This window comes from Scatophagus argus, chromosome 3, assembly GCF_020382885.2.
Source record: "Scatophagus argus isolate fScaArg1 chromosome 3, fScaArg1.pri, whole genome shotgun sequence".
Lineage (NCBI taxonomy): Eukaryota > Metazoa > Chordata > Actinopteri > Scatophagidae > Scatophagus > Scatophagus argus.
In genome coordinates, this window is record NC_058495.1 from 8253966 (window position 1) to 8271631 (window position 17666).

At 38.5% G+C, this 17666-nt stretch overlaps 1 protein-coding gene across 2 annotated transcripts in view; it reads left to right on the plus strand.

Moving 5' to 3' along the window:
* LOC124056093 (potassium voltage-gated channel subfamily D member 3-like) overlaps positions 1 to 17666 on the plus strand; it is a 71186-nt gene that overhangs the window by 45414 nt on the left and 8106 nt on the right. For both annotated transcript variants that reach the window (XM_046383196.1, XM_046383195.1), the window contains exons 3-4: positions 11055 to 11217; positions 17369 to 17470. In XM_046383196.1, coding sequence (XP_046239152.1) covers positions 11055 to 11217; positions 17369 to 17470 — 265 coding nt within the window. The remainder of the gene's footprint in view (positions 1 to 11054; positions 11218 to 17368; positions 17471 to 17666) is intronic.

Consider the following 17666-nt stretch of genomic DNA (forward strand, 5'->3'; position numbering starts at 1 on the left):
GGAATATAATAATACAACAACTGTAACAATCTGATTCATCAAGTAAGGTAAAAAACTTTTGTACAGAAAGGATGTAAAGTATTTGCATTTAAATAGTACTTTAGTTCCTGATTAGAACACTTACTGAGTCTTTGCAAACATTAGATCGGTCTTTACTCAGTATTTCATCATCTTGAAACACACAGAACACACATAGAAATGTTAATTATTCAGCCTGGATAAGTCTGTCTGCCATTCAGCACAGTCATATAGCGTAAATCCTTGGCTCATAGAGATAATTTGACCAAACTTATTGAATGATAGCAACAGTCTCTTATTGTCAGTACCCATTGAAATGCAAGCTTTAGCAGGCTTAATGGTTCACTGTAGTCTCTTTATCACAATAAAAAAAAGTCAATACTAATCCTGAAGCCTTGCTCAGCACCCATACACAATTGTTCCTTAATGTTCTGCTGCCCCAGCACTTCTCTGAGCTACAAATGCTGCTCTCTGCAGGAGAGAGAAACACAAAAGACAAATATGAATTTCCTGCCACATCCTCAGGACACTGCTTCATTACTTCGGATGATTGTGTAGCTGAAATTGTCAATGAAACCTGCCTGACAGCATGGAGAGAAACTCCATGAAGAAAGCAGTGTATCTTTAACAAACAGAAGCAAAGAACAGAGAGCAATAATTCAGAGTAGACTCCATGATGGTGGAGGGGAAATGGAAACACTGATCACTTTGTGACAATTTGATTAATAGATACTGGCCACATAGTCATTGCTTTTGTCTTTTTCTGTGATGTTGGTTGTTGGGATTCATCAGTTACAGTGGTAGACAATTACACAACACATTTGCTTTTAATAGTTATTTGTCAGATATGTATATTTAAATATATTATATATATTACTATGCAGATCAAGAATTTGCACTTAAAAATGAATTTATAAAACAGTGTTTTGGTGCATCTTGTCACAAACTACCCAACATATCACAAAAAGCAAAAGATTATACAAATTTGTCATGACACATCTATGATCCCTCACATTTATTTAACGACCTTTTGGAGGGCAGTTTACAATCATCAAATTAAAGTCACAGTGGCATTTTTCTTCCAAATGTGTACTTTTGATGTTGATACTACCTAATTATACTTTTATACTTTTTATTTTTTTAATACAGATTTTGATCATAACCTTTAAACTTACTATGTGAGGCTACTTGTCTTCTTGCATTCATCTGTTATATTGTCACCCAAAAACACAAGGAAGAACTTCATACTGAAGAACTAAAGGTCAAATCATAACAAATTTAGCAGTCAGTATGCTATTAGTGAGTTGGGAAAATGATAAAATATTACTTCTGCTGTCAGCATTGTGTTACCACACAGCTGTACAGTGACAGAAATAAAGAAGGAATAGTTTAATCTGCGGTTAGATGCAAAAAAATTGTCTTTTTAAAAGCAAAACAATTGTGATGGACAAGCAAATATATTCCATGACTGTGGTGCGCTCAAGGCTTGCATGAAAAGTCTCTGGGGCAGCTGTTGTCATGCTAAAATTGCTCGTGCCATTAAAATGTGAATCAAAAACAGCACCGTTGAATCTCCCAGTGACGTCCTGTTTTCCCAAATGTCTGATAAACTTTGTCAAACTGCTTTGCCAAGTCTCCTTGTTCAATTCATGGACAATTAACTGGCACAGTTTAACATTGAAATAAGCACTGATATGTTAGGATCATATACTGTATACCTCTAAGTATTAATAACATTACGATAAAGAAGGAAGAAACACCCAAATGGAAAAATGTATGAGTACGAAGCAGTAAACAGAAAAGGACAGTGAATGATTGCATGGTGTCTGGGCTAAATAAAGGTTAAGAAAAATCACCTTTATTCATTGTTTTTATTTTCTGCAATTGTGTAGCTCTTGGTGTCTCATACATCATCCTTTGGCCAACAATGAACTTAAGTTGAACCTGCTTTATTCATGCTTCTAAATAAACTCACCATTGTTTCAGTCACTTTCCAGTGTGCCCTCGTGGCATGGTTAGTTTGCCATTGATGTTAACTCTCCATATTGAACCAGACGAGCCTCTAATTTAACCAGGAGCTCACATAGGTCATGATGGATGGTGCTTTCTTTCTAGTGACAGTAGGTCACACAAACTAATATCCCACATCCCTCACATGCTTTTGTGTGTAATAACGTACTTCAGGTTTTTCTTTTCCTTCTGTCTAATCCCATACCCCCACCCCCACTGTTCCCCCCCTCTTGTTTCTGTTGTTGTCACTCCCTCTCTTTCTTCTCGTCAGTAGAAGAGGGTAGGTAAGATTGTGTGTAAATATCAATATAGCAGGTTGTGTACTTTTGCAGCCCCCTGGAAGGATGGTCAGGCCGGCCGTTGCTCATGTTCGTTTTCTTGAGGTGTAGTCGAGCAGATTGGTTTCTGTGTTGGCTCTGCCCTTATGAGAGGAAAAGAGAGGGTCATAAATTTGTCCTGAAGTGTGAAAGAAAGCAACAAACAAGACCACAATGGTGCTGCAGGGAGATGTTAAACCTGTAAACACTGCTTTACATGCAAAGAAAGAAAAGTTCCTGATGTGATGTTTATTTTACTCAGATTAAAAAAAAAAAAAACAAAACTAGTCAGCAGCTTTCAACAGAAATTTAAAATTCAGTATATGTTTTTGCACTGGGATATGATTTAGTAATTTTTGTTGAATGCTGAAAAAGAAAATGTACAAAATGTTTGTGTAGGTGCATGCGTGTGTCTTTAACGTCTTTAAGTTTGGTAGCATATGGTATTATAGGATAATTTCAGTTATTACAATTTGAGTCATTAGCAATGTACTCAAACTCACTGAAATCTGGTACTGTGGTGACACTGCTGAAGAGGAATCTGACTAGGCAAAAACACAAGCAGTCAGACAATCATTCAGGTTTTAAAGCTGCACTGATTGAAATTTTTATGTTGACAATAGGTCAAGTGACTATGTGTAATGTAAAAGGGGTGGTTCGTAGCAATGAACCAACAGATAGTAATCACCCAACCCTGCAGTTCCTCTCAGCACTGCAGAGCATTTAACATGCTTCAGCTTGTTTTAGTTTTATGACCTGCAGTTTTCTGGTTTCATTCACTCTAACATCAGCCTCATTTCCAGATCCAACATTCAGCTGTTGTCAGTGAACAAGAAACTACTTCTACCTCATCAGCATTAAAGGCAGTCAAAGTTAGCACCTACATGGTGAACACAGTGGAGTATTTAGCTTCTTTAAAGTCAAATATTTCCAACAGATAGAAATGGAGCTGAAAGGGAAAGTGGAGATTGAAATATTTGCCAGATGGCCAGGAGGACTACAAATGAATCCTGTTCTTGCTTTGTGTGTGCTGAATGTATAAGTTAGTAGGCAACTGTTTAAGGCTTTTGTCATATATTTACAAGGTGAAAATACATTATATTGCCAAAAGTATTCACTCACCCATCCAAATATTTGACTTCAGGTGTTCCAATCACTTCCACGGCCACAGGTGTATAAAATCCAGCACCTAGGCATACAGACTGCTTCTACAAACATTTGTGAAAGAATGGGCCGCTTTCAGTGAATCTCAGCATGGTACTGTGATAGGATGTCACCTGTGCAACAAGTACAGTCATGAGATTTCCTCGCTACTAAATATTCCACAGTCAACTGTCAGTGGTATTAAAACAAAGTGGAAGCCATTGGAAATGGTAACAACTCCATGGAGCCATGTAGTGGTAGGCCACATAAAATGACAGAGCGGGGTCAGCTGATGCTGAGGCGCACAGTGCACTGAAGTCGCCAACTTTCTGTAGAGTCAATCGCTGCAGACCTCCAAACTTCATGTGGCCTTCAGATTAGCTCAAGAACAGTGTGGAGAGAGCTTCATGGAATGGGTTTCCATGGCCGAGCAGCTGCATCCAAGCCATACATCACCAAGTGCAATGCAAAGCATCGGATGCAGTGAAAGGAACTCTGAAACAATTGGAACAGTTTGGGGATGTCCCCTTCCTGTTCCAATATGACTGCGCACCAGTGCACAAAGCAAGGTCCATAAAGACATGGATGAGCGAATTTGGTGTGGAAGAACTTGACTGGCCTGCACAGAGTCCTGACCTCAACCCGACAGAACACCGGGCTTTCTTGTCCAACATCAGTGTCTGACCGCACAAATGCGCTTCTGGAAGAAAGGTGAAAAATTCCCATAAACACACTCCTTAACCTTGTGGAAAGCCTTCCCAGAACAGTTGAAGTCCTGGAATTAAGTGTATTTTTACAACCTGTACCCATCATCTGATGATGAAAATATGGTAAGAAGAATAATGGCTAAAATAATAGAGACCAATCAGTATTAACCACTTATTATTATTATTATATTATTTTTGTTTGTTACCAAACATGAGTTTTAATTCTATCCATTTGAAGCGGTCCCAAATGTCTGCTTATTACCTCTTTGTTTGGATGATTGTTTGAGTGCCTGGCAAAGTGGATTGACATTCTCCAAACTCTACACTTGTATCTGCAATGGGATTATCCAATGCTGATCTCACGAGCATACTATTAGAGCCATTCAGATTCAAGGAAAATTATGTAAACATCATGCAAAGAGATCTGCTGCTCACCTGCAGTGAGCACAGAGCAAATGTGTCTGTCACAAAAAGCAATCAGGAATTGGCAGCTTACCACACATTCAGGAGATTTGTATGAATGTGTAATTGTTAATCCTTTAAACACATGAAAGGATCATCCATTGTTTAGCAAATGGATATGTACAACACTTGAACTTTACATGTGCAAATCATTGACCTAATCCATTTCTCATTGTTTCTTTGTCTATGATGTTTATTGCTTTGTTGAATAAATAACCTTTTTTTTTTTTTTGATCATTTTAACTTTGTTGTAGAACAGTGTGCTTTATCTGTTGGGGTCTCGGGGGGCTGGAGCCTATCCCAGCTGACTACGGGCAAGAGGTACCTTCTTGCTGTGAGGTGACAGTGCTAACCACTGCACTACCATAATTTTTTTTTCATGTTTATGTTTGAAAGTGCCCCGCCCCCACCCCCAGCCAGTATGTGCGTGTGTGTGTTGATTGATGACACCTATGTCCACTAACTCTGGTCATTTATAGGCTTTCTGAACATTTTCAGGTACTCTCATACAAGTGATCAATCTTCAACACAGTTTAAGCTCTTACTGCTTGTCAAAGTAAGAAGAACACAGGTCTTATATGATTAAAAAAATAATTTTGTCCTCTAGCTGCTCTTGTGATCACAGTTTTAATGTTCTTCATCACAATTGTAACAAAGTCTGACTTGGGTTGACTCTGTCGCTTTCACTTCTGCCGCAGAAATCACTCAGGCAGATTGCCCTGGTTTCATGTGCCTTTTTGATGCAGCATGTGCGATTCAATTCTTTTTCATTTGATGCCCATCACAGGTCTATCAGGAGCATGCTGCTCCTTCCACATCTTGTGGAAGCAACAGCGGAGGTTCTTCTAATAAGGAGTAAAACAAGCAAGAGATTGGAAAGGATAAAACACATGACTGAATAAATTCTCTCACAATTGATTTTTCCACCTACTTAGGCATCTGTTTTAAACTGTGACAGATGGAAAAAGCAAAGTAATGAATGCCATTTACTGGAGAAATAGCCCTACTGCTGTGTTTCACACCTTGTTGCATCGTTTAACTACTGTTTCAGGCTTTTCCTGAACAGCTTATTGTTTACCTAATTTAAATTCACTATATATTGGCCTGTTTCTCAGCATAGCATATATCAGTGTATTTTTTGCAAAAGAATAGTCTTGTCATCACGGCAAACCATGTATTCAGTATGTGCTTATCTAGAAGATAAACACCTTTGTCGTTTTGTCTTGTTCATACACAAAGATTTATATTTCTGTCTCAGACTGTAAGTAACTTATTGATACTATGATTGACCATAATTGTGTAAAGGCAAGGGAAGTACAGCAGCTGTCCACTGTGATGTAAAACTGATACAAACCTGTTTATGCACGATACAGCCATGGGATTAGCCAAAATGCATCACAAAACATGGTAGAATGCAACAAATAAATGTTCCATCCCATACTGATGTTGTGGCCTGACTGTAAAATAGCAAACAGTTACGTATGCTGCATTTCCTTGTACCACATACATATACCACATATCCATCCATCCATATGGTGTATGGTACCTGTTTTTACTTCATATTCTTCATAATGCTCTTCTTAGTCTTTTCTGTTTGTTTTACATTTCCCATTCTTGTAATCACTTGCATTCTCTTGATGTGTGTTACACCTTCATTTTTCCACTAATTATTTAGTTTCTTATTTCTATTCATTTTGTTTCACAGTGTTTACTGGCAGATTGATGACATACTGGTCAGACAATATGATCCAGACTGGTAAATTTGAAAGTTTAGCACACAGTGCTTTGTAATTCATTAACACATGATTTGACAACTCTAGGCAGCCATTTTATCTTTCGTCCCAATGATCATTGGGTAAACTGTAGAAAAACTGTGGTCATGTTACAAAGTAATCTACCAGCAAAGTGCGCTGGCATGTGCTTGATTGGCAATGTTGCATCTGTGTGACATTTCCGCTGTGTCTACAGAATGGCCTCATTCAAATAAATGAGGGGACTGGCCTTTTGACCTGTAACGCATGGTGAAAAGGTCCAGGCAGTGGCATATTATTTTTCATCATCAGAATAATCACTTCATAATCATCAGCAGTTGTCTGGAAAGAAATTAAGAACAAGAACAAATAATAAATAAAACTCTATAAAAATGGCCTGTCTAAGAGGACCTTGATGAAAAGGTGAATTTAAATGAGAGGAAGTGGTTGGTCCAAGCAGGTGGTCAGTACTGAGAGTGACGAGACGGCTTCAGAATGAAAAAGAGGTCAACCAGTTTTGGGCTATCACTATTCAACACTTAAATGTTTTATCATACTTTTAATACAACACCCTGTTGTGAACTAACTCCCTGCAGAGGGTACATTTTAAATAGTACCGTATTGCAGTTGTAATGATGTTTGACATATTATAATGCTCGTAAAGTGTCAAACATTATTACAACAGAGCAGTCAGAGACACAACCAGGAGAATATCATCTGTCATCGGCTGACAGACAATGAGCAGAGCGAGCTGTGAAATCATTTGTCTGATATTCTGCCAGCCAGGAGCTGCAACAACAAGCCCTGTGGTCAAATCTCCATTGCTTGTTAATAATCCCTCATATTTCTGACTCTCTGCCCCTTGTGCTTGCAGTACACATCAGCCTGCCTGCCTGCTGTGATTTTTCACAACATGAGAAAAAGTTTTGCTCTGGAAAAAATTGAATTCTGAAATTGAATTTGGGGTGTGCAGAGGAACAGATTTCATACATAGGTATAAAAGCTGGCTCTTCAATTTCCACTGACATATGACAAATGCACCTAACATATTTTGTCCTAGCTAGCATGCTGATAATCATTAGGTATGTGAGTTGGTAGTCAGGTACCTTTGTTCTGAAATAATACATGATATGCATACATGATATACCAAAGGACTGAGGCTAAAGCTGCAAGTCCGGGGTTAAAATTCTGCATCCTCACAGGTGACCAACCTAGAATAAGCATTCAGCATTGTTTTTGCAGGCCTCCTGCAGGGTACAGCTAGTCAACCTGAGTATAGCATGCAGAACAGTACAGTACATAACAGGGTATAATTTAAGATGACTAATAATCAGAATCAGCTTTATTATTTTAATTTTATTATTATTATAACCCTATTTGGATCATTAGCTTACAGAAACAAAATGCAGAATAACACAGATTTGTAATGCCAAAAGTCACTTATGGTAATGGAGGATTACCCAGTTGTCCAGGCTCACAGCTCACTGAGTGAGTGAGAGAGAGAGAGACAAAGAGAAAAAGAAAAAAGAAATTAGCCTGGAAGGTGAAGATAAAATGTTTCAAAAAAGAAGGGACACCTAAATAACCTTTAGGAAGGCTCAATCAAAATCCATTCAGTTTTTCAATGAGGAGCCACTGTCACAATCTTCTTTTGCACCAGCTCGCCTGTTTTCTTTGAGAGTACTTTTGCTTGTGTGGCCTTTGTTCCCCTCTCAGGGTTAACCCAATGATGCATCTATAAACAAGCCCAAGATCAAGGAAGCGGCATACCTGAGGTCATTTAGACAGCTTTCAAAAAAAAAAAAAAAAAAAAAAGAGAACAAAATCTTTCTGCTGCAGGAAAACACACGGTTATTAGGCAGTTAACATTAGTTTTAGCTAACTCAAGCTCCTTATTCAGGTTTTCAAACAGAACATATAAACCTGTCAAAAGAAAAATGTTTTTAGTTACCGATTGGCCATGAAAGACACTGGTCATGTTATTACCTTTCTGACTAAAATATTCTTGAAACCTTTCCTCAAGCCCAAAATTTAAGATGTATGACATTTCAAAAATTTCCAAAATTAATATTGGCCAAGTAGATTTTCAGTTTGTTGAGCAAATCTCAGAAGGCTAACTGCCACACTGGCAGATGCATGTTTGTACCAAAAACTTGCCTTTGTCCTCTGCTGTCTGTCTGTGTCGGAGTTTGATACACACACAGCGACAGGGACTTCATGGTGCATTCAAGTGCGCCTCACAAACAAACCACCTGAATATGCAAAACACTGAGGAGGAGAGTTACACACATGCAACAATTGACATGACATTGACATTTGAAGTTGCACAAAGAAAAAGAGTCAAGGCTTTGTTAACTTGGGACCTGAGTGCAGTGACTTCAGACTGTCTTGTGACTTCCAAGACAATGACTTGGACCCATCTCTGTCATTAATGCTTCAGTTTGGAATCTTGTCACGCATCGTTCATGTTAGTTAGGCAGATTCTTTTGTTGGCATAATCATTCATTTTTTCTACTACCGGTGTTTTGAAACCTATATATTCACTCCTTATTCTCCAACATGCACCACCACATGCACTCTTCCATTTTGTGTTATTAATTGCAGTCTGCATCTCCTGTTCTCATTCTACTTTGAAAAAAAAACCAAAAAAAAAACCAAAACAACAAAAAAAAAAAAAAAAGTAATTTTCAAAGAGGATTTGAAAAACCTCACGACTTCCCTCCTGCTTATATTTGTTCAGGCATAGCAGAAGGCTGGGTTTGTGATAATCCCCCAGCTCTTCAGTTTGTGGGTAGTAAGCAGGAGGTAAGTCTAGCGATTATAGTGCTTTTCACCATGGAGAGTGGGAGATGTGGGCCAAAAAAACAACAACAGTCAGAAAAGTGGAAAGCCAGCACCCACCCACGTCTGAGCAGAGAGCGGCCCTCAAGAGGAACAGTGGTCAACAGTGCATGGGGCTTACCTGTCAAGAGTCTCATTGTGTCGAGAATGCAGTGGAGAGGAAAGTCGGAGAAGCCAAAGAGGCCAAACACCCGGTGAGGAAGAGAGAAAAGGGTCTTTTGATGAGTGTTTTAGTGAAAATTGGAGGATCAAAATCAAACTCCTGTGTTTGATCAAGTGGCTCCTGAGGAAATCAAGTCAGTTAAGGTTGTTTTGGTTACAAAAACAGAAAATGCAGAATATGCACTCATCTCTCTTACCTCATATTGTCTTCCCTGTTTTCTAATTAATCTGTTTTTCTCCCAAAATAGTACCAATCATGTACCAGCAAACATTGTTTCCCACCACTTGACGTCACACTACTTAAACTTGATGTCAGCAGGAGACAATTTTGCCATTTTTTCATTGCCGCTTACAAGCTCGTCCTAGAAGCCTATGTTTTTAAATCAATTTGTTCCACTACATGCCGTCATGGCCCACAGCTTTAGCCAGCAAGTCAACCTTGGTTTCTTCCTGGCCCTGAATCCCGTTGGCGTGCATGGCTTTGTTATGCCCAGTCTGAGCTGCATAGATAGCAGTGGTCCTATCTCCCTTCTTCTGCCCACCTGTTACAGCAGCCATTCACCTGTGTAATCGAATCATTGGAAGTCTAAAGGAAGCCAAGAACAATAGGAGTTAAAATGGGAAACAAAGAAAAGCAGCAAAGGCTAAAAGTGTCTGAAATCATTTCTTTTTCACTCATTCACTATCACCTGTAGTGACCTAATAGTTCAAACTGTTCTAATTTATCTTTTGTATGGATCATGTTTATGTGAGAGGGTCACTCATAGTAACAAAACCACACAGAATTGCCACCTGACTCGGTAGTTCCCCTCAACTCTGCACTTTTGTGTCTTCCAATTCATTTGTTTTGGTTTTACGGCTGACAGTTCACTGTAACTGCTCATATCAGCTAATCTCACGGATTTTTTCCAGTTGTAGCAGGCAGCTGTTTTCTGTAAATACATACAAAAGAAATCACGCTGTACATTACCTGCCCAGCACAAAACAGCTGACAGAAAACATTTGCAGCTAGCTGGTGAATACAGTGGAGCATTTAGCAGCTAGCGAGTCAGGTGTTTCCATCAGGAGTTGGTGGAGACCGAGAGGAGACAGAGAAACAGAGAGGAGACTAAGAGAGAGTGAATATTAGTCAATTTTAAGTGGCTGAAAACGTGACTCCAAAGCCTGTGTTTTTTTAATTTTCTTTAACTTCCTTTAAAAAAACCTCATTCATAATCAACAAGATTACATAATTAACTGACCACCTGTACTTTGGGTTATTTGATACATGATGTCATTTAATTGCCTCCTCTGATCCATGTGATCACTGTGGGTTTTGTTTTGTTTTTTTCTTAATCTGCCATAATTTAAAATGGGGGCTCCCACTGCTACCATCATTCTTTTTTATTCTCTGTTTGGAGCTTTCTGATAAATGGTAGGCAGCATAAAATTAAAGCTTTGTCTGCAGCAGCAGAAGCAGGCCCCATAATGTCCAGGTGTATTCAAAAACACGGTTCTCTCTTTTTTGATAAGCCAGCTTTTCTGCCTCAACAAAAATGCAAATGTATGTGTACCTGGTGTATTTTAAGCCATGTATCTACCACCACCACCGTATATCTATTTCAACATTTTGTCTAACTTCTTCTTATCTGTCTCATTTCAAGGTATGGAGACATGGTGCCAAAGACGATTGCTGGGAAAATCTTCGGCTCCATCTGCTCCCTGAGCGGTGTGCTGGTTATCGCTCTGCCCGTGCCCGTTATCGTTTCCAACTTCAGTCGCATCTACCACCAGAACCAGAGAGCAGACAAACGCCGTGCTCAGAAGGTAAAAGTCGATGTCTTTAGCCATCCCATTTGCTCCATCAGAGAGAGTCCAGGGTTATGTACGGATTATAGAAGCATGTTTGTGTTGGCGTATGCGCATATGGATATTACCTGACAGTTACCTGAGTGCGCAGTCTTGATTTTCAAAATACCAAAGTACAACAGGACAGATAAACTTAATCAGAATGAATGGGTTCAAGTGTTGAATTAAAACACTTGGTAGGAGGTATTAGTGGTTATGCCTGAAAAACCTTTTGAGGGCCTTTTTTCTCATATTCACACCATATACTAAATAATGACAGTGGGTTAAAAAATCTTGATGACAGATTAGTTTCTTTTTTATTAAAAAGGACAGATAAATTTGAAAAAGGTCATGATGAAAAGGACTGACCTGGCATATTACGAATTCTGTGGGTACACTGAAAATTGCTTGCCTGAACCTACATCATCCCACACTTTTCAACACCATCACATGCACACACATGCACACGCACACACCGAGGAAAGTTGTTGCCAATGAGACCCATATTATTCGTCATCCTTACACATGTGCACACACACACACACACACACACACACACACTCTATCTGTCTTGCACACACTCACAATCCAAGTACTAAATGTTATATCCACTCAGTACGTTCACCCAAAGGGCTCAACCTTTTCTACAGGTTTAGATAAGAGTGCTATTAAGTTAGAGAGCAGCTGCTGATAGCTAATTGAGGAGGGAAAAGTCTGGCTTGAATCCACAGTGATTTAAGAACCCTCTGTGGCTGTTTTTCTTATTAATATATTGCTTTGAATCAGCAGAAGTAAAATGAATTTTTTTAATTCAAACGCAGTGGAGTAAATTCATTTACACCTTTACATGGTCCAGTTTTTCATTTTCATTTCTTTGGGTTAAATCTGGAGAAGAAAATCCAGTCAGCCCTGGTTTATTCTGCTGGTTTCCAACCAGTACCAATTTTAGTCACAAACCAGATTCTCTAACACTTTATTTAACTGATACACTGTCTCAGAGAAAGTAAAATAAAAGTTTAGATACATGTAATAAAAAGCTATTTATGATTATAACAGGTTATAAAGCTGCATGTGACTGATAGGAACTTATGGTTAATGCACTACAACTATTTTACTATATTGTTACTTTAATGGAATTTAATTTCACACCACCTATAAGTAGTGTTATTATTGCTGTTACACAAGTGAAAATGTTGTAAGCCACACTGCAAATAAGACTTCTGTACAAATTGGACGAGATACAAGGGGTGTGAGGCTTTACACTTTGGCCACAGACTCAAGGTGGTATGAGAATGTATTGCAAGTTTTTCTAAATTAACAAACCAACTGCAGTTGATCATGTGAATCCAGCTTAATCTCAGTTTATCTTTATGAATTATCTTCAAAAACACCTTTACAGTTCACCACAGATATTGCTGACTGACTGCAGGAGTGAGGCAGATGTTCTAACATTTCAGTGAGAATGCAAAATCCTTAGTTAAACTAATGCAATGCACATTACTCAGCAACAGCCTTGACTGTTGCAGCTTCACGCTAGCAGTATTTCTATTGGTCATTTATTCCTCTAAACTTTTGTATTCAGTGATATAAGTCTTGTTTTATTTGAATGCAGGGGATTTCCCAGAAAGGAATTTTGGTGGTTGTAAAAACGTGTGTTAGACCACGACGGGACAGTAAAAGCCATACTAATGAGGTTCTTCTACAGTTAGTGACTCCTCTGGTTTATCCATGCCATTAAAATAGTAAGAGGAGAAACCCTGGGATACATAACCCATTTTGTATGAGGAATTAATTTGTAAAAGCATTATTGAGCTATTAAATTAAAATGAAAAAGAAATTACCTTTTATTGTAGGTATTTGCTGTATTCATGTAGGATCAGCACAGAATCAGCATTTTAAGATCAACACTGACCTGGTATGTCTCATATAGCCAAGTAACTGTTATCTCTAGTCTTGTTCTCTGAATCAGTCAAGTAAACAGACGCAGAAGTTAATGGGTCAAACTCAAGCATTTACTCAACGTGATGAGAAATGTCTTTGCATTTCAGCAGCTCTCCTTCTTCTTTTAGTGGCTCTTATCTTACCTTATCATGTGGTTTTCACCAGCAGGTGGTGTTTGCTAACTGTATGGTCATGCCAAAAACTGACTGAGTGGTAGATATCATTAATTAGCTGCAACACTACGGATGGCAATTTGGAATTATTACACGTCAAAATTGAAAGTGGAGAAACCACTTTCTCCATAAAATATGAAACTAGTTTCATCAAGTCAGTGTGCCATCAGCTATTATTTTAAGGTAAAATGAAGAACCATTGTTGCTTTCCTGTAGAAAACTGATGACAGTCTCATTAAAGTGCTGAGTTTCAAAGTTCACTCGTGACCTTAAAAACACGGTTGAGAAAAACATGAAAATTTTAACATCTTTAATTGAAAGCTATAGTTACTGAATGGACCTTGACCTTAAGATTGATACAAAGGAATGTTTTCAAAAAACTACATATACTATGCAACATTTTTTCATGCATAAAAATGTATAGAAATTTACAAAACAATATGCATTAAGTTTGAGATCTAAATTCTTTCTCTTTTCACAAATACACCATGTATGTATTGCCAGTACAGTACATTTCGTAAGTGGTTTGATGGACTGGTCTTTGTAATTTTCTGTTATTACTTTGTGTTTATCTGCTAAGTACCCATAACTATAAGACATTAGCTATGCCCCTGTGAGCTACTTTTGTTCTACCCTATAAGTTTGGGAAGAGAAAGAGAAGGAGGAAAAATAGAGAAAGAGACAAACAAGGAAATCTGTTTTATATTACCCCTGTTCATCCATTCTCCCTTCTTCTGTTTCTCCATCTCTCCTGGCCTTGCCTTCCTCTTTAGGTCTCATTCGTCTTCATTCTTATCTAACAACAGGCTGCTCCAGGCTCCCATTACAATTATGTAGTTACCTGGGGATTTGACTTTACAAAAAGGTTCTCTCTTCTACCCATTGTAACTTCACAGGCAGAAAATAGAAATAGAGAATCTAAATTGGTTTTAATGATATTCATTCCCCACTAACTTCTGCAGTGTGTGTGTCTGTGTGTGTGAGTGAGTGTGAGTGTGAGTGTGTATGCAGAGTATAGGATTTCCTCCTCGTCACCCACAAAGGGCGTAGGAAACAACTGCTGATACTAATGTGGCTAATTCCCTGACAGGTTGAAAGAAAAGCTTCCAGAAAACAGCAAGACAGGTTGCTTTTTTTTATTTGTGAACACCTCAGCAATGCAGCACACTTGCCAACAGAGTGTCTGTGATTGTTGAGGTACTAAATGGTCTGAGGTCATACCGGTAATGGGACAGCAAAGTCAAGTGGAGCCACACTTAGAGATGGCAGGTTGTCGAGGAGAAAAAAAAGTACCCCATACCAGAGACGTGAGGGCAAAACAAGATGACAGCAGCAAGAGATGAAAGAAAGGAGGAGGTCAGACAAGAAGGAAAGAGAACACAAGAGAGAGGGAGTCTGAAGCAGAGTCGCTGATTAGGGTAAAAGACAAAAACAGGAAAAGGTCTTAAGGTTCACTTATCTTAGATGTGAACATTTCATGCCAGTCAGGCTGTCAGACTCTTGAACTGTTGGTGGTAATGTTGGAGCACATAGATTTATATGTGCTCAGTCAACCAAGACCACACATGGAAAAAAAAATAATAATCCGTCATCACGGGGCTTTGGTCAGCGTGTTGAGGAGGCCCATTAAGAATGTCTCTGGACTGTCTATAACATAATTTACCTCAAAGAAGTTCTCCAGATGTTAGATATTTCCTTGTCAACCTCAGCTGTTGTCCAAGAAGTAGTTTATTTTAGCCACACAGATAAAATCAGACATGATATTGCTGCTGTGTCACTGATACTAAAAATATATAAATCCACTGCTGAAAGCAGTCCCAAAAGAGATGCATGTCACTCCTTCTTGCTGAACACACATCTTTTAAGGTTAACCCATGTGAGGGCCTAAAAGCAGGGATACTTTGAACCCTGCTGCATTGATTCTGAACATTCTGTTTTCAATCTATCTTTCATGAGTCGCAGATTCATTCATTTTCTATACTGCTTTATCTGTGTACAGTTGCAGGGGTGGGTTGGAGCATATACAACATCACTTCAGCATGAAGGTTCCTTAGACAACCATTTGTGCTCAATGGACCATCAGACAAGACTAAATAGGCCTACTCAGTGCAATCAGCTGCAGTCCTCTTGCACTTACAGTAGGATCAGAGATAGTTATTCTTTCATATTTTTTCTTTCCCTGTGTCAAAAAGAGCTTTTGATCAATAAGAGATGCAGTCAGCACCCAACAGCGCTTTCCCTCTCAAATTCATTCACATTTTAATCAAAGCTACATAGAAAGAAGCAGTGAACGGTCTGTCACTTTTTTCTCCCCCGCTTTCTTCTCATTTCATATACTATGCACATACATATACAGTCATTATTATGACATCTCCGTCTCTAGCATTCCTCACCCTTTCACAGGTATCTACAGTCTGATGGACAATTTCTGAAGCATCCAAACTAATTCCATTACTTTTGATTCGCATCTGGGTGGCAGATATTGCACTGCCTCTCTCCTGTTTCTGAAATGCATTTATCAGGGGAAGAGAGACAACAGGACAAGGTTAAAGAAATCTCTCACCGTATGTGTCCAGAAGTAGGCAGCTGTATATTGTATAGAGTCATACAACAGTAATATCCCCGTCATTTTAAAACATTCCCAAAACAGTTAATCTCTCTCATTTCCTATCTGTCCCTCTCTGTCTCCCTCGCTCTGTTCAGTTATCACATCCATCTTTTAGAGGAGCAATCACATTTATCTTTTCTTTGCTACACATCACTGTAGACAGAGAGAAGAAAGATGAAAATGTAAAAAGTTCAACACAAGACTGACTTTTCGCACATCATTTTAATCGTGATAGTGGGCTAATCATTATTCATTTGGTGAAGTGATGGCTGGAATTTGAATAACAGAGTAATGGGACAAGGAAAGGGAGAAATCAAATATACAGAATTTAAATTAAAAAAAAAATCCAAGTAAATATATATAAGTCCAAAAAAACATATTAAATCACATCTAATTACACCCTTGTAACATATGGCCAAAAGTATGTCCTCACTGGGTGACAAGGGTTATAAATAACTATTTTTGGAATCAATCAGTCAATCATTTATGACCATTATTTTCTTTATTCTTTGGTCTTTGATGATTAACCAATTGGTTGTTTTGTCTCTTTAATGTCAGAAAAATAATGAAAAAACTATCACCATCAAGTTTCTAAATCCTGAGATGACAGCTTCAGATATCTAGTTTTGTGTGACTAACAGTCCAAAACCCAAAGACATTCAGTTTAATGGAACATAAGAGCAAGATAGATAAGATTGTTATGTAATGATATGTATTTTTTCTTGAATTACTTAAATTCAAGAAAAATATATAAAAATCAAAGTAATAAATAAAAGTAACAATATAACAATATAGAAACACTCTATTACAAGTAAATGAAATAATGTAAGAATGTAACAGGGAAAAAGCAATATTTCAAAACAAAACACTCTAGTAAAGTTCAGGTACCTCAAAACTGTATTTAAGTACAGTACTTGAGTAAATGTACTTAGTTTCTTTCCACCACTGACCCACCACTATCCTTCACTGGTTGGACTCGGCCCCTAAAATAGGAAAATCTGTCTCCACCTTGCCGGCAACACATTGACTGATCTGCACAGATCCGTGATCTCAACCCCACCCAGCATTTTTTGAGATGAACTGGAACGTGACTGTGAAGCTTTTGGAACATCACTGCTGCTCTTATGGCTGGTTGTGAGTAACTCTCTGCAGGCGGAAAATCCTGTGGAAGCTTAAGACTTAGCAGCATATTATTGCTCGTGGTTATCAAGTTACCGAGAGAAAGCCTTTATGAAAAAAAACTTGAAAATGTCAGGGAGAAAGCCGCATAGTAGTAGCTATGAAAACTACTACAGAGTTTGGGTGATGAGTTGGCAGGTTCTCACCATTAAATAAGGCATTAGTCATTTTCTGTTACATCCCGCCCACCCTGTCTGACACTGTGACCTCTTCTTTTTCCCACGCCCAGAAAGCCAGACTGGCCAGGATAAGAATATCCAAGTCCAGCAGCGCCAACGCCTTCATCCAGAGCAAACGCAATGGACTGCTCAACGAACTGCTAGAGCTGACGGTGAGAAAGACCTCTGACCCTCTGGACACTAAGCACCATCGACAGCAATGTGGGCGCGATGATTACAGGGAAGACCTTAAAAATGTGTTCATTAAAATGATATGTAATATCAGCAGACTGTAATTCAGTATGAGAGATTATTAATACTGTTCCTTGTCAAACATCCTACTACTAATTATTTCAGTTCACCGCAACT